The 20,769-nt window shown below is 41.8% G+C and overlaps 1 protein-coding gene across 2 annotated transcripts in view; it reads left to right on the top strand.

Annotated features, from left to right (window-relative positions):
* The first annotated feature begins 616 nt into the window (after positions 1-616).
* Positions 617-20,769, top strand: part of LOC124009841 (E3 ubiquitin-protein ligase RNF138-like) — a 36,817-nt gene continuing 16,664 nt past the window's right edge. Inside the window, exons 1-3 of one of the 2 annotated variants that reach the window (XM_046322035.1) lie at positions 617-772; positions 19,098-19,280; positions 19,510-19,663. In XM_046322035.1, the coding sequence (XP_046177991.1) occupies positions 19,117-19,280; positions 19,510-19,663 (318 nt within the window). In that variant the 5' untranslated portion in view covers positions 617-772; positions 19,098-19,116. Of the gene's footprint in view, positions 773-16,016; positions 16,128-19,097; positions 19,281-19,509; positions 19,664-20,769 lie in introns of those variants that run through there. The other variant, XM_046322034.1, reaches the window with a different exon arrangement.

The raw sequence follows: 20,769 nt of genomic DNA, 5'->3' as shown, positions 1-20,769 counted from the left end.
TTTGTTGCTGCCTTGCTTGTTATAGGTCTTAAGTTGTCGTCGTGATGTTTTGTCCTATTTTAATTTTAAATGCCAGCCTACCAAACGGCCGAAGCCCTCGTGCCGGGACGGGACGAAAAATTCGTTCGTAACCTTTTTATTTGGCAAATCAGTTAAAATAATTAGGCTACAACAGAAGTTAATTACATACACCCCCCACTTAAATCGATTCGAATGTAAGAATTAAGTCAAAAGCGCATACATTTTCAATTTGCCACAGAAATCGACATTGGTCATACTTTGAAAGATAAGATTAATTATCTTGAAACAAATTGCAGGTGCCACATGGTCAAGCTGACGTCTGCATTGACCGTGGAGCATTTACAGTGATATGGCTTCTGTAGAAGTCATGCATTCTTACTTCTTGCGCTACCCAGCGCAGAGCAGTTGGGAAGGAAGTGAACATGTTTACAGGACCTCCCGCCCTCACTTACGGTCAACCAATAATTTGTCTGCATTGTCAGTTCTATTTGTGACGCAAGTCCTGCCTCTCCCTTCCCTCATTGGTTTATAGAAGCAGATGTGCCATCTCCTCATTGGTTATACACACGTGGGTGACTGAAAGATGAGTGAGGTCTGTGGCGGTAATGCACCAAATTTATGAAAGTTGCCAATCGCAATATAAAGTCAAGATTAGAAAAAGCCTAGAAGGAAGAGCAATGACTAGAAATGTTTCAGTTGACCATTTTATGTGTGGATTAATTGTCTGAGTAGAGGACCTTGTGCATGTCAGGTAAAGTAACAACTCAATATTTATATCCCAGGGCAAATTAGCTAGCGACAGCAAGCTAGCTACATGGAACAAATTAGCTAGCAAGTGCAAGCTAAATTTTCGACCTGTCCCCAAATTAATATAATTGGTTCAGAGTTTTTTTTTTTACCCCTTTTTCTCCCCAATTTTGTGGTATCTAATTGTTTTTTTAGTAGCTACTATCTTGTCTCATCGCTACAACTCCCGTACGGGCTCGGGAGAGACGAAGGTTGAAAGTCATGCGTCCTCCGATACACAACCCAACCAAGCCACACTGCTTCTTAACACAGTGCGCATCCAACCCGGAAGCCAGCCGCACCAATGTGTCGGAGGAAACACCGTGCACCTGGCAACCTTGGTTAGCGTGCACTGCGTCCGGCCCGCCACAGGAGTCGCTGGTGCGCGATGAGACAAGGATATCTCTACCAGCCAAGCCCTCCCTAACAGAGTGGGTGCAGTAAATGAATAATATAGATTTTTAAATGTATTTTGCAATGGTCACGCACGCAATGTGAATGGTGTAGTCAGCCTGTAAGGCACTGCATTGCAGTAATGGCTGTGCTACAAGAGATCGTGTTTTGAGTCCAGGCTCTGTCGCAGCCAGCCTCGACCGGGAGAGGCATGGGACGGCACACAATTGGCCAAGCGTCGTCCGGGTTAGGGGAGGGTTTGGCCAGCAGGGATGTTTTTGTCCTTTGTCCCATCGTGCATTAGCGACTGCTATGGCGGGCCAGGCACAGTGCATGCTGACAGTCACCTGGTGTACAGTGCTCCCTCCGACTCTTTTGTGCGACTAGCTTCCGGGTTAAGCGGGCATTGTTGGTTGTGTTTCGGAGGATGCACGGCTCTCAACCTTCGCCTCTCCCGAGTCCAGACGGGAGTGGCAGAAATGGGACAAGACTGTACCAATTGGATGCTACGTAATTGGGGAGAAAATACGGAAGACTGGGTTAAATTCCTTGCTCCAATCCTTCAACTAGTTTCTCCCACCTATTTGTATCCCCTCAGTTATGAAATGACAGTCTCAATAAAATGTCAAAATAACTCAAATGTATTTAAAATAATTTACGCAGTCATATCAATGATTTGTTAAATACATTTTACCAAAATAATGTAAGAATAAATCCAACTTAATACGTTGCTCAAAATGTCAGTATCTTTCATGACAATAACAAAAGAGAGCAAATTAGTGATTTAACTCATTAGAACTTTAGACTTTATGGTTCTTTCACACAATGTTGTATGCATGTTCTGAGGACAGACAGCTCTGGAGCTCACAGCATAGGAATGAAACCCTTTAGATACCACGATTCGCTGGGATTGGATGCTAAGACTTGAATTCACCCGCTTAGACACAGCTACTCATGCGTAGCTTGGGTAGAAAAGGATTTCTTTGTCTTCAAACTTGTTGCGTTCTGGGTTCGTTGACTTTTTAGACCTTGGGTCACGTAGTCTTGTCAAATTCTATACTCACAGGTTTTATACCCTTGGGTCAGAAGTGGGTGTAACCACCTTTAGGGCAATTCTCCTGGTGTACCAAGTTAATGAGGCAAGGTCTAGATTTTACTCAAATCCAATTTTAGACAACTAACTTAACATTTCATCTTTACCAAAACATTCCCTTTGATTTGGACATTTTCCACACAACGTACAATGTATAAACATAAAACATATTCTAGCTAAACTGTTGGCGTTACAATGTTTTCGTAATAACGTCATCTATTAACCTTCAATAACAAAACAAAAATGACATACATTTTCATATTCCGTCTATCGTCATGACCACCATTGTGGCTGACGGAAACCATTGTTCCAAAGTCCCTTTAGTTCATGTTTAATGTTCTGAGGCTGGTTCTCCATAGTAACAGGACAATGGAATTTGTCTGTGGCCTAAGATTTACCAGAGGTGTGAGGGATCATAAAACCCCCACATCTTCAGACCCCTATATTTCTCCTCCTCTGTTGGGGTTGAGAGAATCTGTAGGGTTATGGTCTCCTGTAACCTGACCTGATTAGGACAGTCATGACAGCTGGTTTGAACACTGTATGACAATGCCTGCCAAAACAGTATAAAATCGCAAATGATCAAATACATAAAACAATGTTACACACTGAGACACTTCAGAAAAATGGATCTAATTAACTAATAATGCCCAAGAAGCTGGTGTTTGGCGGATATATTGGCACAGGTGTTGTCTGTCTCAGGCCTGCAAAACGTGCCAATATATTCTAAAAACACTGGCGTCGAGGGCATTATCACTTTTATACAACAGGTTTTTAACATATTTTCATTCATGTTATTTTGATGAATTTATTCATACTATTTCTACCTTCCACAAGACATAGTCGCAAAACAAATCTACGGTTGCTACCCAAGCCGGCTGGTCGTTCATTCTATTGGTTCGGTTGACGGAGACGCGACCCATTCGTTAAGTCTTTTTGTTCTGTATATATGGGCGCGACCCATTCGTTCAGTCTTTTTGTTCTGTGTCTATGTATGTGACCCAGTCGTTCGTTCTAAATGTTTCATTGCCATACTGGCTAGCAACGTTATTATACCTTGCTTGCTAGCTAGCCAACTACGGCTCATTTACAGTTGCGTCAAACATTGCAGACAGAATAATAACAGTAGTTGCATTTGTTTAAGCCGTTTTCTAACGTTAGTGACATTTATTTGGATTCGTCCATAACAGTGACCGAAAGCGGCGCGATTTCGCCTGGCATAGAAAATGTGCTCTCTCGTAAGGACAGTGTTATTCAGAGGAGCTAGCCAACAACACAGCTAACACTAACTTCAAACTCAAGCTGGAAAGACCGCAAACTAGCTGCACTTCATTTCGTTTGCCCATTTTCAATTGACATTTCTTTGTATATCCATAAAAACGATGCCAGCTGATTCATGATTTTGACTGGCTGATAAACTCTGATAAACTTTACCCATTCAGGATTAGACCCGCCCGTTGTATAATTCTGCACTAGACAGGATTCAAAACATCACATGGGTGTTTAGAAGCTGTAGAGTGAGGAATCGCCAAAAGAGAAGGTATCTAATTCTGCACTTAACAGGACTGGAAACACCTAAATAGTTTTTTTCAACTTTTCCTGTGAGTGCTCCCAGTCCCTGTAAAGGTGTTGCACAACACTTGATGAAGTGGTGTTACAACACACCATGTAATGTTTCAAAACATCTCAGGATAATGTGTACAATACTCCAGCAAAATTAAAGTTTTGTCTCCTTCAAGCTGGTGGCAGATCAGTTTCAACTAGTTGTTATAAATTACTTAATTTTAACAGTGTACTAGGCATTGCAGCTAAACACTGTTTACTGAACTACACACCCTTATATATTTATTTGGACAGTGAAGCTTAAACTTTTAATTTGGATGTATACTCCCGCCTTCTGGATTTGAGATCAAATGTTTTATATGAGGCGACAATACAGAATGCCACTTTTGATTTTAGGGTATTTTCATATCAGCGCCTCTCTATCTCTCTACGTGTAGGTCATATTTCTGAGGCTGTCTGGTCCAAACGAGTATGACATTGTTGTCACCCGTAGCATAAAAGGCAAGGGAAGCCAGCGAGCATCTGGCCTCCCTTGACCAAAATGTATTAAAAATGTGCCAATCAGTGTGGAGCTGAACTGAGCGAGCTCGACTGTGAATGGTCCTGGTGCACCAAAATGTGTCAAGGGAAGCCAGCTTGGTTTTGGCATCACTCCTATCAAATCACATTGAGAGCATACGTCATTCACAGAAAAACTTGAATTGTTGTATCTTGTTGTGTGGTCCTGTGGTAGCTAGCTAAAATTGGCCCTTTCCTAAATTAGCCATGGTTGGAAATATGGATTCGGACTTATGGTTTTACTTCATTCTCCATACTCGCCAATTATTATAATGACAATTCTGAACCAACCATTAATTCCTACATTGTTGTCCCCCTGGCCTGAGAGGATGGAAGTTCAATATGTAGCTAGATTTAGAAGGCGAATGTTAACTAGCTAAAGTTTCCCATGAATGGAAGTTTGGCTAGCAAGCAAGCATTTTAGCCAGGTAGCCTAGGACAACAAAAAATAAAAGCATTCTACTGTATGACAGAGTGATAGACCGTTTTATCAACATGAAAAAGAGGTTGGCATTAGTGTTTTTCTACAAGTAGGATGAGACATATTATTCTACTTGCAAGAACGCGCATGCACACAGAAATCAGAACCATGGACAGCCACATCATATTTAGCTTACATTGATTGGCCAAAATTGTTTTGGGTATATTTTAGTTGTCACTGGATTAGACTAAGTAGAGGTGATTTGATGTTGAGATGGTGCTGGAATAGTGGAGGCAGCTCCTGTTTTCTTAGCCACTTGCAGTAACTCTGTGGTTCTTAATCAATAGTTGTTTATTGGTCCGACAATGGCGGCAACATGAATTAACTTGCTTGGCCATGCTGTAGGTCATGTTACTGTACATGCAAATGTTTTGTGGACCTCAGTGGACTTCATAGGACAAAGGTTGCTATCCGGTTTTGTGATAAAACAAAAGAAGTGTGGTTGAATTTATTCTGTCACTGTGGTTTCTTATTGTCTCTGCCTTTAGGCCCATATATCACAGTGATTTTTACCCATGCACCGCTACTGGCTAGATGGAGACACAATTGGAACTGCAGTACAGTGTTGCAAGTGATTCTCTGCCATTAGGTGTGTTCGAGTCAAAACACCAAGATCCTGTGTCAGGCCAGCGTCTAGGATAGTCACGTATGTGCCCCTGGTTTTCACTTTATCAGTAGGATTGAAAAATGAAGTAAGATTCCTGCTACGTCTTTTTCAGTGTGGACCCATCACACGTTTTTTTTATTTGCAAAACTTTTCTAAACTTCCCAGGTTTTACAGAAATCCTAGTTGGAGGATTCCGGATTTCATCTTGATCCCATTTATTCCCTCCTGATTCAGGGAGTCTTTCAACCAGGGTTTCTGAAAAACATGGGAACTTAGAAAACACTTTCAACTCTTCTTGTCAGTGATTCTCCCAATTGCATAATGTTAGATGATGTGTAAAGTAACTAACCAGAGGGAGAGCTATCAAAACATTTCTGGTAATTTATTCAGCAAGCAGTGGCATGCATTGATCTCTATAATGAGATGTATTCATTGAGTACTGAATTTTCTCTTAAGACAGATCTGTGTGAGAACCAGTTCCAACAGGATGTGGATCCTACAGTATGATTTGTATGAAGTCCTCATCACTGTGAATTAAACATATGGCTGATCAAAATGTCTCAAGAATCCCAACTCAAATTAATATATGTTTAATTTAGTATGTATCAACTGAACAAAGTTTGCATTTTTAATGTGTCCAGTGGCGAATTTAGCATGTAAATCTTTGTGGGAAAAACGTCCCACGTGCAAGGACGCAGGAATGCAAATACACAAACACCCCACCTTTTTGTGACTCACTCTGTCCAAGTTTTTGAGGGGTAATAATGGCACTACATTTAGTGTTTCAAACTAATATCATTTAAGATGACGAATTGACCACACAGGCACAACACAACAGAGCAAAGAATGTGCCTGTTCATGTACACTGAAAAGCAATTAACCATAAACGGAGTGGAATTTGTCACAAAGCAAACTCGGGTCCAATATCTTCAACCACAAAGAACTCAGAGAATCAGAGAATTCTTTTAACAGAGTGTTTTCCATTAGTACAACAGCTTCTTCTTTTTCTTCAATCACTGTTTCCATTGTTGTGTCAGGAGTTCTATGCAAAGGAGTGCCAGCACAACAAAATCATCAGTCACAAAGCAAAGCCCTGGCAGAATGAAATCGACTTAAGTCTTTCCTCACTAAACACTCTGATTATACACCTGAATGAGGAGAGGACCCAGAGGAGCACTAGGGTCTCCACTTTAATTTACCGCCACAGGACTGACATGTAAAGGAAAAGGCAACCGGCTGTTTTGTTTTTACGACTTTTGTTCATGCTGATGTTTCAGATGAAGCAAAGACATGCATTCTCTGCGTGCCTACATTGCATTCCATGGCTCATTTCACTGAAGATTCATACATAGTCTACTATTAATGGTAAAATGGCTGCTGTGCTACTAGCTCTTAGGGAAATTTGCAGTATTTTGTTATTTTATGTGTTATTTCTTACATTACTAGGCCTGGACATTGTTTGTTATTACATACAGCCGGGAAAACGTTTGGATATCAGAGCAGTGGTATTTCACCAGCATTATGACCAGGATTACGACTTTCCCGAATCGGATCCTTTGTTCGTACCCCCTAGGGCAATTGAATTGATTCCAGAGCCTGATTTAAAACACAGCCAGCGAAAAATAAGTACTCTGAGTGGACTTCTAGTCTGACTCAGGAGGCGCACACCACCCACCACTTCCGAGTATATTACTCGCTAATGTTCAGTCTCTGGATAATAAAGTTGATGAGGTCAGGGTGAGGATTTCCTTTCAGAGAGATATCCGCGATTGTAACACTCTGTTTCACGGAAACATTGCTCTCTCGGGATATACTGTCTGAGCCTGCACATCCAGTTGGGTTCTCAGTTCATTGCGCAGACAATAATAAATATCTCCCCGGGAAGGAGGGTGGGGGTGTATGTTTCATGATTAAATACTCATGGTGTGATTGAGATAACAACATACAGGATCTCAAGTCATTTTGTTCACCCGACCTAGAATACCTCACAATTAAATGCAGATCGTATTACCTCCAAAGCGAATTCTCTCCGGTTATATTCACAACCGTGTATATTCCCCCTCAAGCCGATACCACGACGGCTCTCAAAGAACTTCACTGGACTTTATGCAAACTGGAAAACACCTATCCTGAGGCCGCATTTTATTGTAGCTGGGGATTTTAACAAATTTGAGAAACGTTACAGAAGTTCTATCGACACATTGACTGTAGTACTCGCGCTGCTAAAACACTCAACCACTGCTACTCCAACTTCCGGGATGCCTACAAGAACCTCCCCCATCCTCCCTTCAGCAAATCTGATCACAACTCAATTTTGCTCCTCCCTTCCTATAGGCAGAAACTCAAAAAGGAAGTACCCATGCTAAAGACTATTCAACACTGGTCTGACCAAAAAGGAATGCACGCTTCAAGATCGTTTTGAGCATGCTGACTGGATAGCTTCTGGGAACAACATAGACGAACACACTAATACGGTGACTGAGTTTATCAGGAAGTGTATAGGAGATTGTACCCACAGACTATTTAAACCTACCCTAAACCAGAAACCATGAATAGATGGCAACATTCGCGCAAAACTGAAAGCGTGAACCATAGAATTTAACCACGGCAAGGTGACTGGGAATATGCCCGAATACAAACAGTGTTGTTTTCCCTCTAAGGAAATCAAACAGGCAAAACATCAGTATATAGACACAGAGGAGTTGCAATTCAACAGCTCAGACACGAGATGTATGTGTCAGGGTCTACAGACAATCACAGACTACAAAGGGAAAACAAGCCACGTCGCGGACACTGACGTCTTTCTTCCAGACAAGCTAAACACCTTCTTTTCCCACTTTGAGGATAACACAGTGCCACCGACATGGCCCGCTTCCAAGGACTGTGGGCTCTCCTCCATGGCCGACGTGAGTAAGATATTTAAGAGTGTTAACCCTCGCGTGGCTGCTGGCCCAGACGGCATCCATAGCCGCGTCATCAGAGCATGCGGAGACCAGCTGGCTGGAGTGGTTACGGACATATTCAATCTCTCCCTATTCCAGTCTGCTGTCCCCACATGCTTCAAGATGTCCACCATTATTCCTGTACCCAACAAAGCACCGTAGCACTCACTTCTGTCATCATGAAGTGCTTTGAGAGACTAGTCAAGGATCATATCACCTCTACCTTACCTGTCACCCTAGACCCACTTCAATTTGCTTACCGCCCCAATAGATCCACAGATGATGCAATCGATTGCACACTGCCTTATCCCATCTGACAAGGGAAATACCTATGTAAGAATGCTGTTCTTTGACTTTAGCGCAGCATTCAACATCATAGTACCCTCCAAGCTCATCATTATGCTTGAGGCCCTGGGTCTGAACCCCATCCTTTGCAACTGGGTCCTGGACTTCCTGACGGGTCACCCCCAGGAGGTGAAGGCAGGAAACAACCCCTCCACTTCGCTGACGCTCAACACTGGGACCCTGCAAGGATTCGTGCTCAGCCCCTTCCCGTACTCCCTGTTCACCCATGATTGCGTGGCCACGCACGCCTCCAACTCAATCATCAGATGACGTTTGCAGACGACACAACAGTAGCAAGCCTGATTAGGGCCCTGGGAATGTGGTGCAGGAAAATAACCTCTCACCCAACTTCAAACAACAAAGGAGCTGATCGTGAACTTCAGGAAACAAAAAAATTACCCCCCCCATCCACATTGACTTGACCGCATCTGAGGTGGAAAGCTTCAAGTTCCCTCAGCGTACGCATCACTGACAAACTGAAATGGCCCACCCACACAGACAGTGTGGCGAAGAAGCTCAGGAGGTTGAAATTTGGCTTTGCTCCGAAAACCTGATTTTTTAAAAATATTTTTTTTTTTTTTTTTTTTAACAGATGTACAGTTGAGCGCATCCTGTCGGACTGTATCACCGTCTGGTACAGCACCTGCACCGTCTGCAACTGCAGGGCTCTCCAGAGGGTGGTGCGGTCTTCCCAACGCATTACCGGGAGCAAACTACCTGCCCTCCAGGACACCTACAGCACCTGGTGTCACAGGAAGGCCAAAAATATCAAGGAGAATAACCACTCAAGCCACTGCCTGTTCACCCCGCTATCATTCAGAAGGCGAGGTCACTACAGGTGCATCAAAGTTGGAACTGAGAGACTGAAAAACAGCTTCCTTATCAAGGTCATCAGACTGTTAAATAGCCATCACTAGCACGTTAGAGGCTAATGCCCTATATACATAGACTTGAAATCACTGGCCACTTTAATAACGGAACACTAGTCACTTTCGTGTTTACATAGTTTGCATTTCTCATCTCATATGTGCATATACTGTATTCTATCCTATTCTACTGTATCTTAGTCTATGCCACTGACATTGCTCGTCCAAATATTTAAATATTCTTAATTCCATTCCTTTACTTCGATATGTGTGTGTATTGTTGTGAAATTGTTAGATATTACTTCTTAGATATTACTGCACTGTTGGAGCTAGAAAAATAAGCATTTCGCTACACCCACAAAAACATCTGCTGAACACGTGTATGTGACAAATAAAATTTGATATCTTTAGATCTCTCCAGATATCTTCAAAGGACATCTCAGATTCAGTGCTCTGACTGGACAAAGATAACAATTCCTGATTTTTGTTTAGATGTTGCCCTCAAGTAAATTCCCTTTTACTGAAATAGAGAGTTGCATGTTCTCGAGAGTCATTTAACAAGAGTCTTTTTACTTTGATTCTTTCCACTCAATGATCTTTACAAGGGAGTGTTTTACAAGGGACTTTGACAATGCTCGTTATATCCCTTAACAACATCGGTGAGTAAGGATTTGACACGTGACCATGGTGGGATTTTAAACCAACAATAGGATTCGATGAGTTCTAGCGTCTGTTGCTAGAACTTGCAAAATTCTGACTGGATCACGTAATGAACCAAAGCGTCCGTTGCTATGCTGGTTGCTTGGATCTATTTTACCTCGTAGTGGTAGCGAAGGAAGGAGGACAGGGCAGTTCTAGTTCGACTTCACCTCTTAAACACTCACTCAGTTAGCGCAAAGTTATTACCTCAGAATAGCCCTTATGCACATTCAATGAACAAACGTTCTAAACACACTTCCTACCGGTGTGGCAATTTCCGGTGGCGCATACTATAGAACAGAAGTCAGTCTAGTTGTTATCGACGAAATAACGTTACCTAGAAAAAACTGAGATAGTGGTAGTGTCTTCAGGACTTGCCTCAAATGTAATATTAATGATGTACATCGAATTGTTAAATCAGCCTCAGACTCCAGCTAGCAAGAATGAAAACGGGTTCAAGATGTATATAGGACAGAATCTACCTGAGAATGTGTGTATTTTCGTTAGCAAGGTTAAGTTATGCTTGCTAGCTATATTTGCAAGATAAAAAATAATTGTTATTCATGTCTTCTACACAGTAATGTTATCTAACAAAGATACATTGACAGGGGAGATCACCGTGAGGGCTGCCTGTCACAGGTCCATGAGGAAGAGTGAAAGGCCGCACAGCATGAGAGATAGGGAAAGGTTATAGAGAGCTACTAGGGACCTTGTTAAACATCTCCTGTGGGACACTGTCATCATGGTCAAAATGTGTTGGAGACATTGTCAACATTTAATCTTAACAATAGATAGATATTAATGATGGGTCTCAATCCCAATTTAGAATTGCCCACTTAACAGGTTATTTGGTAACGATCTGTTGATGCGGGGTGTGGTAATTTTGTTACTGAGACAATGTACTCCTGTATAGTTAAATGAACCCCAAGTTAAGAAGACTAGACACTACTATGTTAATTGTTATTTATGGGCTGCATTCAGGCCAAAGAGTTCAACCTTGATTTCATCAGACCTGAGAATCTTGTCTTTAGGTGACTTTTGGCAAACATCAAGCAGGCTGTTATATGCCTTTTACTGAGGAGTGGTTTCCGTCTGGCCACTCAACCATAAAGGCCTAATTGATGGAGTGCTGCAAATCAAATCAAATTTATTTATATAGCCCTTCGTACATCAGCTGATATCTCAAAGTGCTGTACAGAAACCCAGCCTAAAACCCCAAACAGCAAACAATGCAGGTGTAAAAGCACGGTGGCTAGGAAAAACTCCCTAGAAAGGCCAAAACCTAGGAAGAAACCTAGAGAGGAACCGGGCTATGTGGGGTGGCCAGTCCTCTTCTGGCTGTGCCGGGTAGAGATTATAATAGAACATGACCAAGATGTTCAAATGTTCATAAATGACCAGCATGGTCAAATAATAATAAGGCAGAACAGTTGAAACTGGAGCAGCAGCACAGTCAGGTGGACTGGGGACAGCAAGGAGCCATCATGTCAGGTAGTCCTGGGGCACGGTCCTAGGGCTCAGGTCAGTTGAAACTGGAGCAGGAGCATGGCCAGGTGGACTGGGGACAGCAAGGAGTCCTCATGTCAGCTAGTCCTGGGACATGGTCCTAGGGCCCAGGCCAGTTGAAACTGGAGCAGCAGCATGGCCAGGTGGACTGGGGACAGCAAGGAGTCATCATGTCAGGTAGTCCTGGGGCATGGTCCTAGGGCTCAGGTCCTCCGAGAGAGAGAAAGAAAGAGAGAAGGAGAGAATTAGAGAACGCACACTTAGATTCACACAGGACACCGAATAGGACAGGAGAAGTACTCCAGATAAACAAACTGACCCTAGCCCCCCGACACATAAACTACTGCAGCATAAATACTGGAGGCTGAGACAGGAGGGGTCAGGAGACACTGTGGCCCCATCCGAGAACACCCCCCGGACAGGGCCAAACAGGAAGGATATAACCCCACCCACTTTGCCAAAGCACAGCCCCCACACCACTAGAGGGAAATCTTCAACCACCAACTTACCATCCTGAGACAAGGCCGAGTATAGCCCACAAAGATCTCCGACACGGATCTCCGACTGCAGAGATGAATGTCCTTCTGGAAGGTTCTCCCATCTCCACAGACAAACTCTAGAGCTCTGTCAGAGTGACCATCGGGTTCTTGGTCAGCTCCCTATACAGACAGGTGTGCTTTTCCAAATCACAGGTGGACTCCAATCAAGTTGTAGAAACAGCAAGGATGATCAATGAAAACAGGATGCACCTGAGCTTAATTTCAAGTCTCATAGCAAAGGGTCTGAATACTTTTGTAAATATGGTATTTTTTAATACATTTGCAAAAATGTACTTTTTTTTGCCACGCAATTGTTGTTTACCAGCTCTTTCATTTTTTATTACTTTTATATCAAACACTTTTGCAGGTATTTTTCTTAACTGCATTGATGGTTTTAAGGGCTTGTAAGTAAGCATTTCACTAAGGTCTACTACACGTGTTGTATTCGGCGCATGTGATAAATAAAATTTGATTTGACAAACATTGGTAGTAGAATGGCCTTACTGAATAGCTCAGTGACTTTCAATGTGGCATCATCATAGGATGCCACCTTTCCAACAATTGGCTTTGTCAAATATCTGCCCTGATAGAGCTGCCTGATCAATTGTAACTGCTGTTATTGTGAAGTGGAAATGTCTAGGCGCACAACAGCTCAGCATCAGTGGTAGGCCACACAAGCTCACAGAACAGGGCCGCTGATTGCTGAAACGCGTAATACGTGTAATACGAAGCAACTTCAGCACAATAACTGTTAGTCGGGATCTTCATGAAATGGGTTTCCATGGCCGAGTAGCTGCACACAAGCCTAAGGTTTTTGTGTGGAAAATGTCCAAATCAAAGAGAATGTTTTGGTAAAGATGAAATGTGAAGTTGTCTAAAATTGGATTTGAGTAAAATCTAGATCTTGCCTCTTAACTAGGTACACCCAGAGAAGGGCCCTAAAGGTGGTTATGCCCACTTCTGACACGAGGGTATAAAACGTGAGTAATGAATTTACAGACAAGACGACGTGACCCAAGCTGCAGCCGAGGTCTAAAAAGTCAACTAACCCAGAACACAACGCAAGTTTGAAGACAAAGAAATCGTTTTCTACCCAAGCTACGGATGAGTAGCTGTGTCTAAGCAGGTGAATTCAAGTCGAACCATCTAGCCTCCACCTCCCATCGAATCGTGGTATCTAAAGGGTTTCATTCCTACACTGTGAGCTCTGAGCTACAGAGCTGTCTGTCCTCAGAAGAGCCCTTCCAGAGCAAGGGCGAGGGAACAGACTCCTAAGCCAAAAGGACACTGACATCGTGAGGACGACCAGAGAGGTGCGCCGGAGAAGTGCGTCATTGAGCAGCCTGGAAGGTCCACGCGGAGAATCCACAGAGACCTTCCCCACGGAATTACATCCTTATATTCTGACCCATAAGAGCGGCAGTTTGGGGCAAGGTTTGGGTTAGAATAAGCATAGCTGACAAATTCACACAAATGTATATTTCTCTCGTCTACTTTATCTTTTTCTTTCTTTTAAATCCCCATTTGTGGGTAACACGCGCCATAGTGTGTTGGCCCGTTATACTAAGTTCTAATCAATAGCCTAGAATGTGTTTTTGTGTGTATCTTTTATCATCATTTTAGCTTTCTAGTAAATAAATACTCAACTAAGATTGGTGTGGTACGAACTCATTGGTGAGACCCGGGTCCGTGCAGATTCTCGGATTATACGACGTTCAGAACGAGATTGCAGAGGTAACTGCTTAATTAGCGGCTGTTGTAAAATCGATATTCTGATATTCTTTGAGTTAATTTGGGAAATAGAAACTCAATAAAAACTAGTTTTCCCATGGTGCCCCAGGTTAATGAGTTAATTGCTTGATTCAGTTAAGCACGCAATTAGAAACTTTTTATCATTCGATGAGCAACAGTCGTCACATTAACTAATACAATGTCACGACACATGATTTCCCCTTTTTTCCAGCCTAGCATTGATTTTGGTACAGTGGGTATTAATAAAGCCTTGCTGTCTGCCTGTTGGACCTCGCAAACAATGTTTCCTTTTGAATTTCGATCTCTGTGGACAAGACTATTTTTTTAAAACCCGAACTAAATCACAAATTACCGTCATTATCATGGAAATATCCAAGTAAATGCCAGTAAGCTAGTCAACTTTAGCCAGTTAGCTTGGGTACTTGACTGCCATTGAGGTCAGAACACTCGGATCAACCCAGTGTGCGCTCAGAGAGCGAAACTATCTACATTTACAGAATAGACAATCTGACCACGCTCTGAATTGACGAACAACCCAGAGTGCACTCTAATACACTGGAGGTAATTTAGGAACGCACCCCATATCTTCTGATGGAAAAATGAAATTGTATGAATTGATTTAGGAAAATATGTCAAATGTTGCTAACAGTTTTATAAAAGCAAAAAGGCACACCAGGCAGTGCTGTATCATGAATACAGTCACAGGTAAATGGGACTGTACTCATGATACATCACTGCCTGGCGTGCCTTTTTGCTTAAGTATCCTCAATATCTCAATCCAACAGTGTTTTGTATTCTGTAACTCAATTTGATTGTGCTACAGTTCCAGGGCATCACCATTCAAACACCTGGTCTTGATATGTTGGCTATCTGCTGTAGGCAGTGGTTGCTGAGCCAATAATATTTTCACATGGCAGTTCAGTTGACTACAGCATATTCATGAGGCCTATATAGGCCTAACCCATACCAGAACACACAGCAGTTTGATTTCCAACTTTCACAGCACTGCCAAGCAGATAGGACCACAGCTACCAACTGAGCTAGGCCACAACTCCGGATGGCACCAAACTACAGTGGTGATGAAACCTCCATCCACTCCCCATTACACATTCATGTAGAAATGAAGATTAATGGAAAGAATAGAGGACAAGTCCACCAGCATCCTTCCATCTACTGATCACAAGATCAATAAAAAGAGAGTGAACTGAACGCACAATCAATGGCGATATAGAGGGAACGAGTGAGGCCTGGCTGAGTTAGCCTCCACACTGCAGGACTGACCGCTTGCAATTAGAGAAGACGTTATTAATATACATGAGCTGGAATCTTAAATGGCCAGATATTGACTCCAAGGCTGGCAGATAACATAGTAGCTGTAAAATATTTTCTCTGAAAATGAGGGCACTGTTTTGATATTGAACTTTAAAGCAGCCCAAGCGCACAGTGTAGCACGGAGTCAATGCAGGGTGTTCAGCAGTCACTTCTCTATAGGTATTAACTAAATAACAGTATCTATCAGAGGCTGTGGGCTGAATGTCTAACAGTTATCATTACCTTACTGGTGAATAATAAATGGGAGTGAAACAAAATAAACATTGCTCAGAAAATTTCAGTTTCACTTTCTAAAAGTCCCTCTAATTGTAAACATACACAATCATACTGGAGAGCATACAGTACATTAAAGAGATCCCTTTGAAGTTTTGAAACGACTTGAACATTTTCCAAAGGTTCGGTGCGCAGAAAACAACATTAAGACGTTGTTCCATGCCTTGTAGATCTGAATAAGTGTTCAAAGCCAATGACTCTTGTGAGTGAATGATGTTTGAAGCTGTTAAACATTTAGGTAATTTCCAACCTTCCTCATGTCGACAGTGAAAGTGAAAACTAACTTGTCAGGGGATTTGCCGTGTTGTATTTATACTTGTCAATTCATTTTCAATCATTAGTTACGATTCACTAAGCAGATTGTACAGGTGGTAAGTGGATTTTTTAAATATAACTATGGATGTAATGGTGAGGGGAAAAGACAATGTACTGCTTAAAATGATGCTTGCTTGTTTCTGTGAATGCGAGAGAGAGCTAAGAGAGCCTTAGACTGGCATCACCATTTTAAAAGGTCTTTATCTAAAATGTTTAAAGGTATATGCATGTGTGGTTTGGATTAAGTGCATTAGTACATTGTCATGCATAGCAATCTAGCATTTTAGGTGTTCCTGACCATAAATGGTCCTACTGTAGCTCAGTTGGTAGAGCATGGCGCTTGTAACGCCAGGGTAGTGGGTTCGATCCCCGGGACCACCCATACGTAGAATGTATGCACACATGACTGTAAGTCGCTTTGGATAAAAGCGTCTGCTAAATGGCATATATTATTATATATATTATAATTGTTTGCTATCAAGTTGGTTGGGCAGGTTTAAGCCAGGTGTGGTAAGTTCGCAAATGAATGTGTTGTTCACCCATGCTTTCAGTCTCCCTATATAGTAGTTTATATTTGATGTAGCTCTGTCTTTTAAAGTAAAATGTACATGACTAAATATGAACATTTTAAACTAAAGAATGAAATTAACTTGTTTTCCATAGTCTGTTTTCCATGGTCTAATTTTAAAGTTATTCTAATTAAACGCTCATTCTCATTGGTTAATACGTGTGGGTGGGTTTGAGGAACAAAGGGATAAAGGCTGTCCTTTTCTCTCAGCTCAGGGTTAAATAACAGTTGACAATGTGCTCAGTAGCAGTTTGTAGTGTACAGGCAGTTGATTTAGGCTGTTCTGGTAGACTCTCTTTAGTCCCAGTAAGGGGAGAGTTGGGCTCTGCTTAGAACTGGAAAAGCGGTAATCTGTATTTATGATATTTTGCATTTAGGCCCAGTCTTAGCTGCAGTAGGAACACTATTGAGGGGCTGAGCTTTACACTCGCTGTCATTTTAGACTTTTTCATATCCTGAACATTGTTGCTATGTACAACTGTTTTCTAGACAAGCCATGTATCCTGAAATACTGCATCTGTAATAAATTCAATGATGTTTTTTTGTACAATCATGGGTCCTCCTCATTCTCACCTGTCACCTCCCTTGGCTTCTCTGGGTCAGCTATTCTACAAAGAGAGAGTGAACATTTTGCGGTCACATTCTAATGCATTATTACTTCAATGCTTCATGACACTACCATTATAATGCCTGGCACGTTTTGTATGAATACAGTACCAGTCAAAAGTTTGGACACCTACACATTCAAGGGTTCTTCTTTATTTCCTACATTGTAGAATAATAGTGAAGACATAAAAACTATGAAAAAACACATATGGAATCATGTAGTAACCAAAAAAGTGTTAAACAAATCCAAATATATTTTATATTCTTCAAAGTAGCCAGCCTTTGCCTTGATAACATCTTTGCACATTCTTGGCATTCTCTCAACCAGCTTAACCTGGAATGCTTTTCCGACAGTCTTGAAGGAGTTCTCACATATGCTGAGCACTGCTTTTCCTTCATTCTGCACTCCAACTCATCCCAAACCATCTCAATTGAGTTGAGGTCGGGTAATTGTGGAGGCCGGGTCATCTGATGCAGCACTCCATCACTCATCTTCTTGGTCAAATAGCCCTTACACAGCCTGGAGATGTGTTGGGTCATTGTCCTGTTGAAAAAACAAATGATAGTCCCACTAAGAGCAAACCAGATGTGATGGCGTATCATTGCAGAATGCTGTGGTAGCCATGTTGGCTAAGTGTGCCTTGAATTCTAAATAAATCACTGACAGTGTAACCAGAAAAGCACCATCACACATCCTCCTATATGCTTCATGGTGGGAACCACACATGCAGAGATCATCCATTCACCTACTCTGTGTCTCACAAAGACATGGCGGTTGGAACCAAATATCTCAAATTTGGACTCATCAGACCAAAGGACAGATTTCCACAGGTCTAATGTCCATTGCTTGTGTTTCTTGGCCCAAGCAAGTCTCTTCTTATTGGTGTCCTTTAGTAGTGGTTTCTTTGCAGCAATTCGACCATGAAGGCCTGATTCATGCAGTCTCCTCTGAACAGTTGATGTTGAGATGTGTCTGTTACTTTTATTTGGGCTGCAATTTCTGAGGCTGGTAACTCTAATGAACTTATCCTCTGCAGAGATAACTCTGGGTCTTTCTTTCCTGTGGCTGTACTCATGAGAGCCAGTTTCATCATAGTGCTTGATGGTTTTTGGAACTGCACTTGAAGAAACTTTCAAAGGTCTTGACATTTTCTGAATTGACTGACTTTCATGTCTTAAAATGAACGACGGACTGTTGTTGAACTTTTAACAATGCACTCCTGTTAATTGAAATGCATTCCAGATTACTACCTCATGAAGCTTGGTTGAGAGAAAGCTTTGCACACTCTTGGCAGTCATCCAGGCAAAGGGTGGCTACTTTGAGGAATCTCAAATATAAAATATATTTTGATTTGTTCAACACTGTTTGGTTACTACCTGATTCCATATGTGTTATTTCATAGCTGTGATATCTTCACTATTATTCTACAATGTAGACAATAGTAAATTAAAGAAAAACCCTGGAATGAGTAGGTGTGCAAACTTCGAGTGGTATTGTAGGTCTGACTGTCAGAGAAAGCATACTGACTAGGTACAGTGGGCCCAAAAAAGTATTTAGTCAGCCACCAATTGTGCAAGTTCTCCCACTTAAAAAGATGAGAGGCCTGTAATTTTTATCATAGGTACACTTCAACTATGACAGACAAAATGAGAAGAAAAAAAAATCCAGAAAACCACATTGTAGGAGTTTTTATGAATTTATTTGCAAATTATGGTGGAAAATAAGTATTTGGTCAATAAAAGGTTTCTCAATACCATCCTGTTTGGGGACTTCCAGTAAAGTCTAATAGCATTCTGGTTGGGGACATCCAGTAAACAAGTGGTGGTTTCCTCCTCATTCTCCTCACTCCAGGTTGGCAGAGTTGGGATGAATGGGAAGTGTGTGTTCTTCATCACTGGAGCCTGTGGGAGCTATGAATAATATCTGGAATGCTGCAGAGGGATCATTGGACAGCTGCTCAGAGGAGGACTATGACTGCCCCATATGTCAGGATGTCCTGAAAACCCCCATCAGGACAAGGAACTGCAGACATGTGTAAATATACAAAACCATAACCCATAGTCAGGCCAAGGCATAGCCAGGGTCAAATAACCAAATATTTGAGATCAAATAATCCACAAAATGGCTGGCTCAGCTAGCTCAGTACTTTAGTTGCCAGATGTCTGTGATATTACCAACAAAAAAAACCCAACTCATTAGGATATCCTATAGCCTACAATAAAATGCAACCTATATTAAACAATAACCATCTCTGTCCTCCCAGGTTCTGTAAAAACTGCTTCCGCCTGGCTGTGAGGGCCCAGGGGCCACACTGTCCCCTGTGCAGGGGCCCCGTATCCGAGACTGAAAAGAGAGCAATAGATGTCCAGCAGCAGATGAGGGAGAGGAAAGGACAGTGCAGGGCCTGTGGTACTACGGTAGCAGACACTATTTATTACACTTTGTTTATAATGAGCTTAAATGTTTACACTTAAATGTTTTACCTGTGTGGAGTACAGAACATATACTCAGTATTTTGCAGTGTTACCTAAATACTGAGGAGGGCGTTGTTTTTCATGTTCTTCCAATGTTTCCCCTCCATTTCCAGTCAAGCTAGGGGAATCCCATAGCTAATACATGTAGTTCTTCCCCAAACCAACACTACAATCAGGTCGCTGATCAAAGGGACAACACACAGGAGGAAAACTCTGGAGTCTACACAGTATGATAAATACACTCAAGTGTGCTTATGATTTTCACCCCCCAAAGTCTTCCCACCATATATGAAGTATACTTGTCACCCATAGGAATACCTTGAGGGGTTGAAATGTTAATGAACACACTTGGGACTATATTATCACAGTGTCTGTGTGTTCCTTTCTTGATGATGAACATTCACTTTAATATCTAACACCTGCTCAAAGCCTTTGGATGTGTGTACAAGGTTATATTCCCTGATCATAGACTAATTGGATTCATTTATTTTATTTAACCTTTATTTAACTAGGCAAGTCAGTTTAGAACAATTAATCATTTACAATGACGGCCCGGATGACGCTGGGCCAGTTGTGCACCGCACTATGGGACTCCCAATCAAGAGCGGATGTGATACAGCCTGGATTTGAACCAGGGACTGTAGTGACACCTCTTGCACTGAGATGCAGTGCCTTAGACCGCTGCGTCCATGTGTGTTAACTATTTAACTGTACTTGATTGCTTAAGTGTGAGAAGAGCAGCAAGTGGGCACGTTGTGACAACTTTTTTTTACCAGTTGTAGGTAGGGTTGGATTTGTTTCTTTCCTATCAGTTTTTTTGGGGTGTACTTTTTGTGTCCAGTGACTAATGTATTGTTATCTGTGTATGAGGAGGAATAATAATGACGGTTTATGCCCTGCTATTGTTTTAATTTGGATTTTATTTTTGTACCCAAATATACTTTATTTTGTGTTTAGATTGTCATTATGGAGACACCGATTTCCAAACCTTTTTCCATAAGACATTAATACGCTAGAACTGATGCACATCAAGAAATAATGCAGACAAA

The sequence above is a fragment of the Oncorhynchus gorbuscha genome, linkage group LG22, assembly GCF_021184085.1.
Source record: "Oncorhynchus gorbuscha isolate QuinsamMale2020 ecotype Even-year linkage group LG22, OgorEven_v1.0, whole genome shotgun sequence".
In the NCBI taxonomy this organism is placed as follows: Eukaryota; Metazoa; Chordata; class Actinopteri; order Salmoniformes; family Salmonidae; genus Oncorhynchus; species Oncorhynchus gorbuscha.
This window is presented reverse-complemented; position numbering and strand designations above follow the sequence as displayed.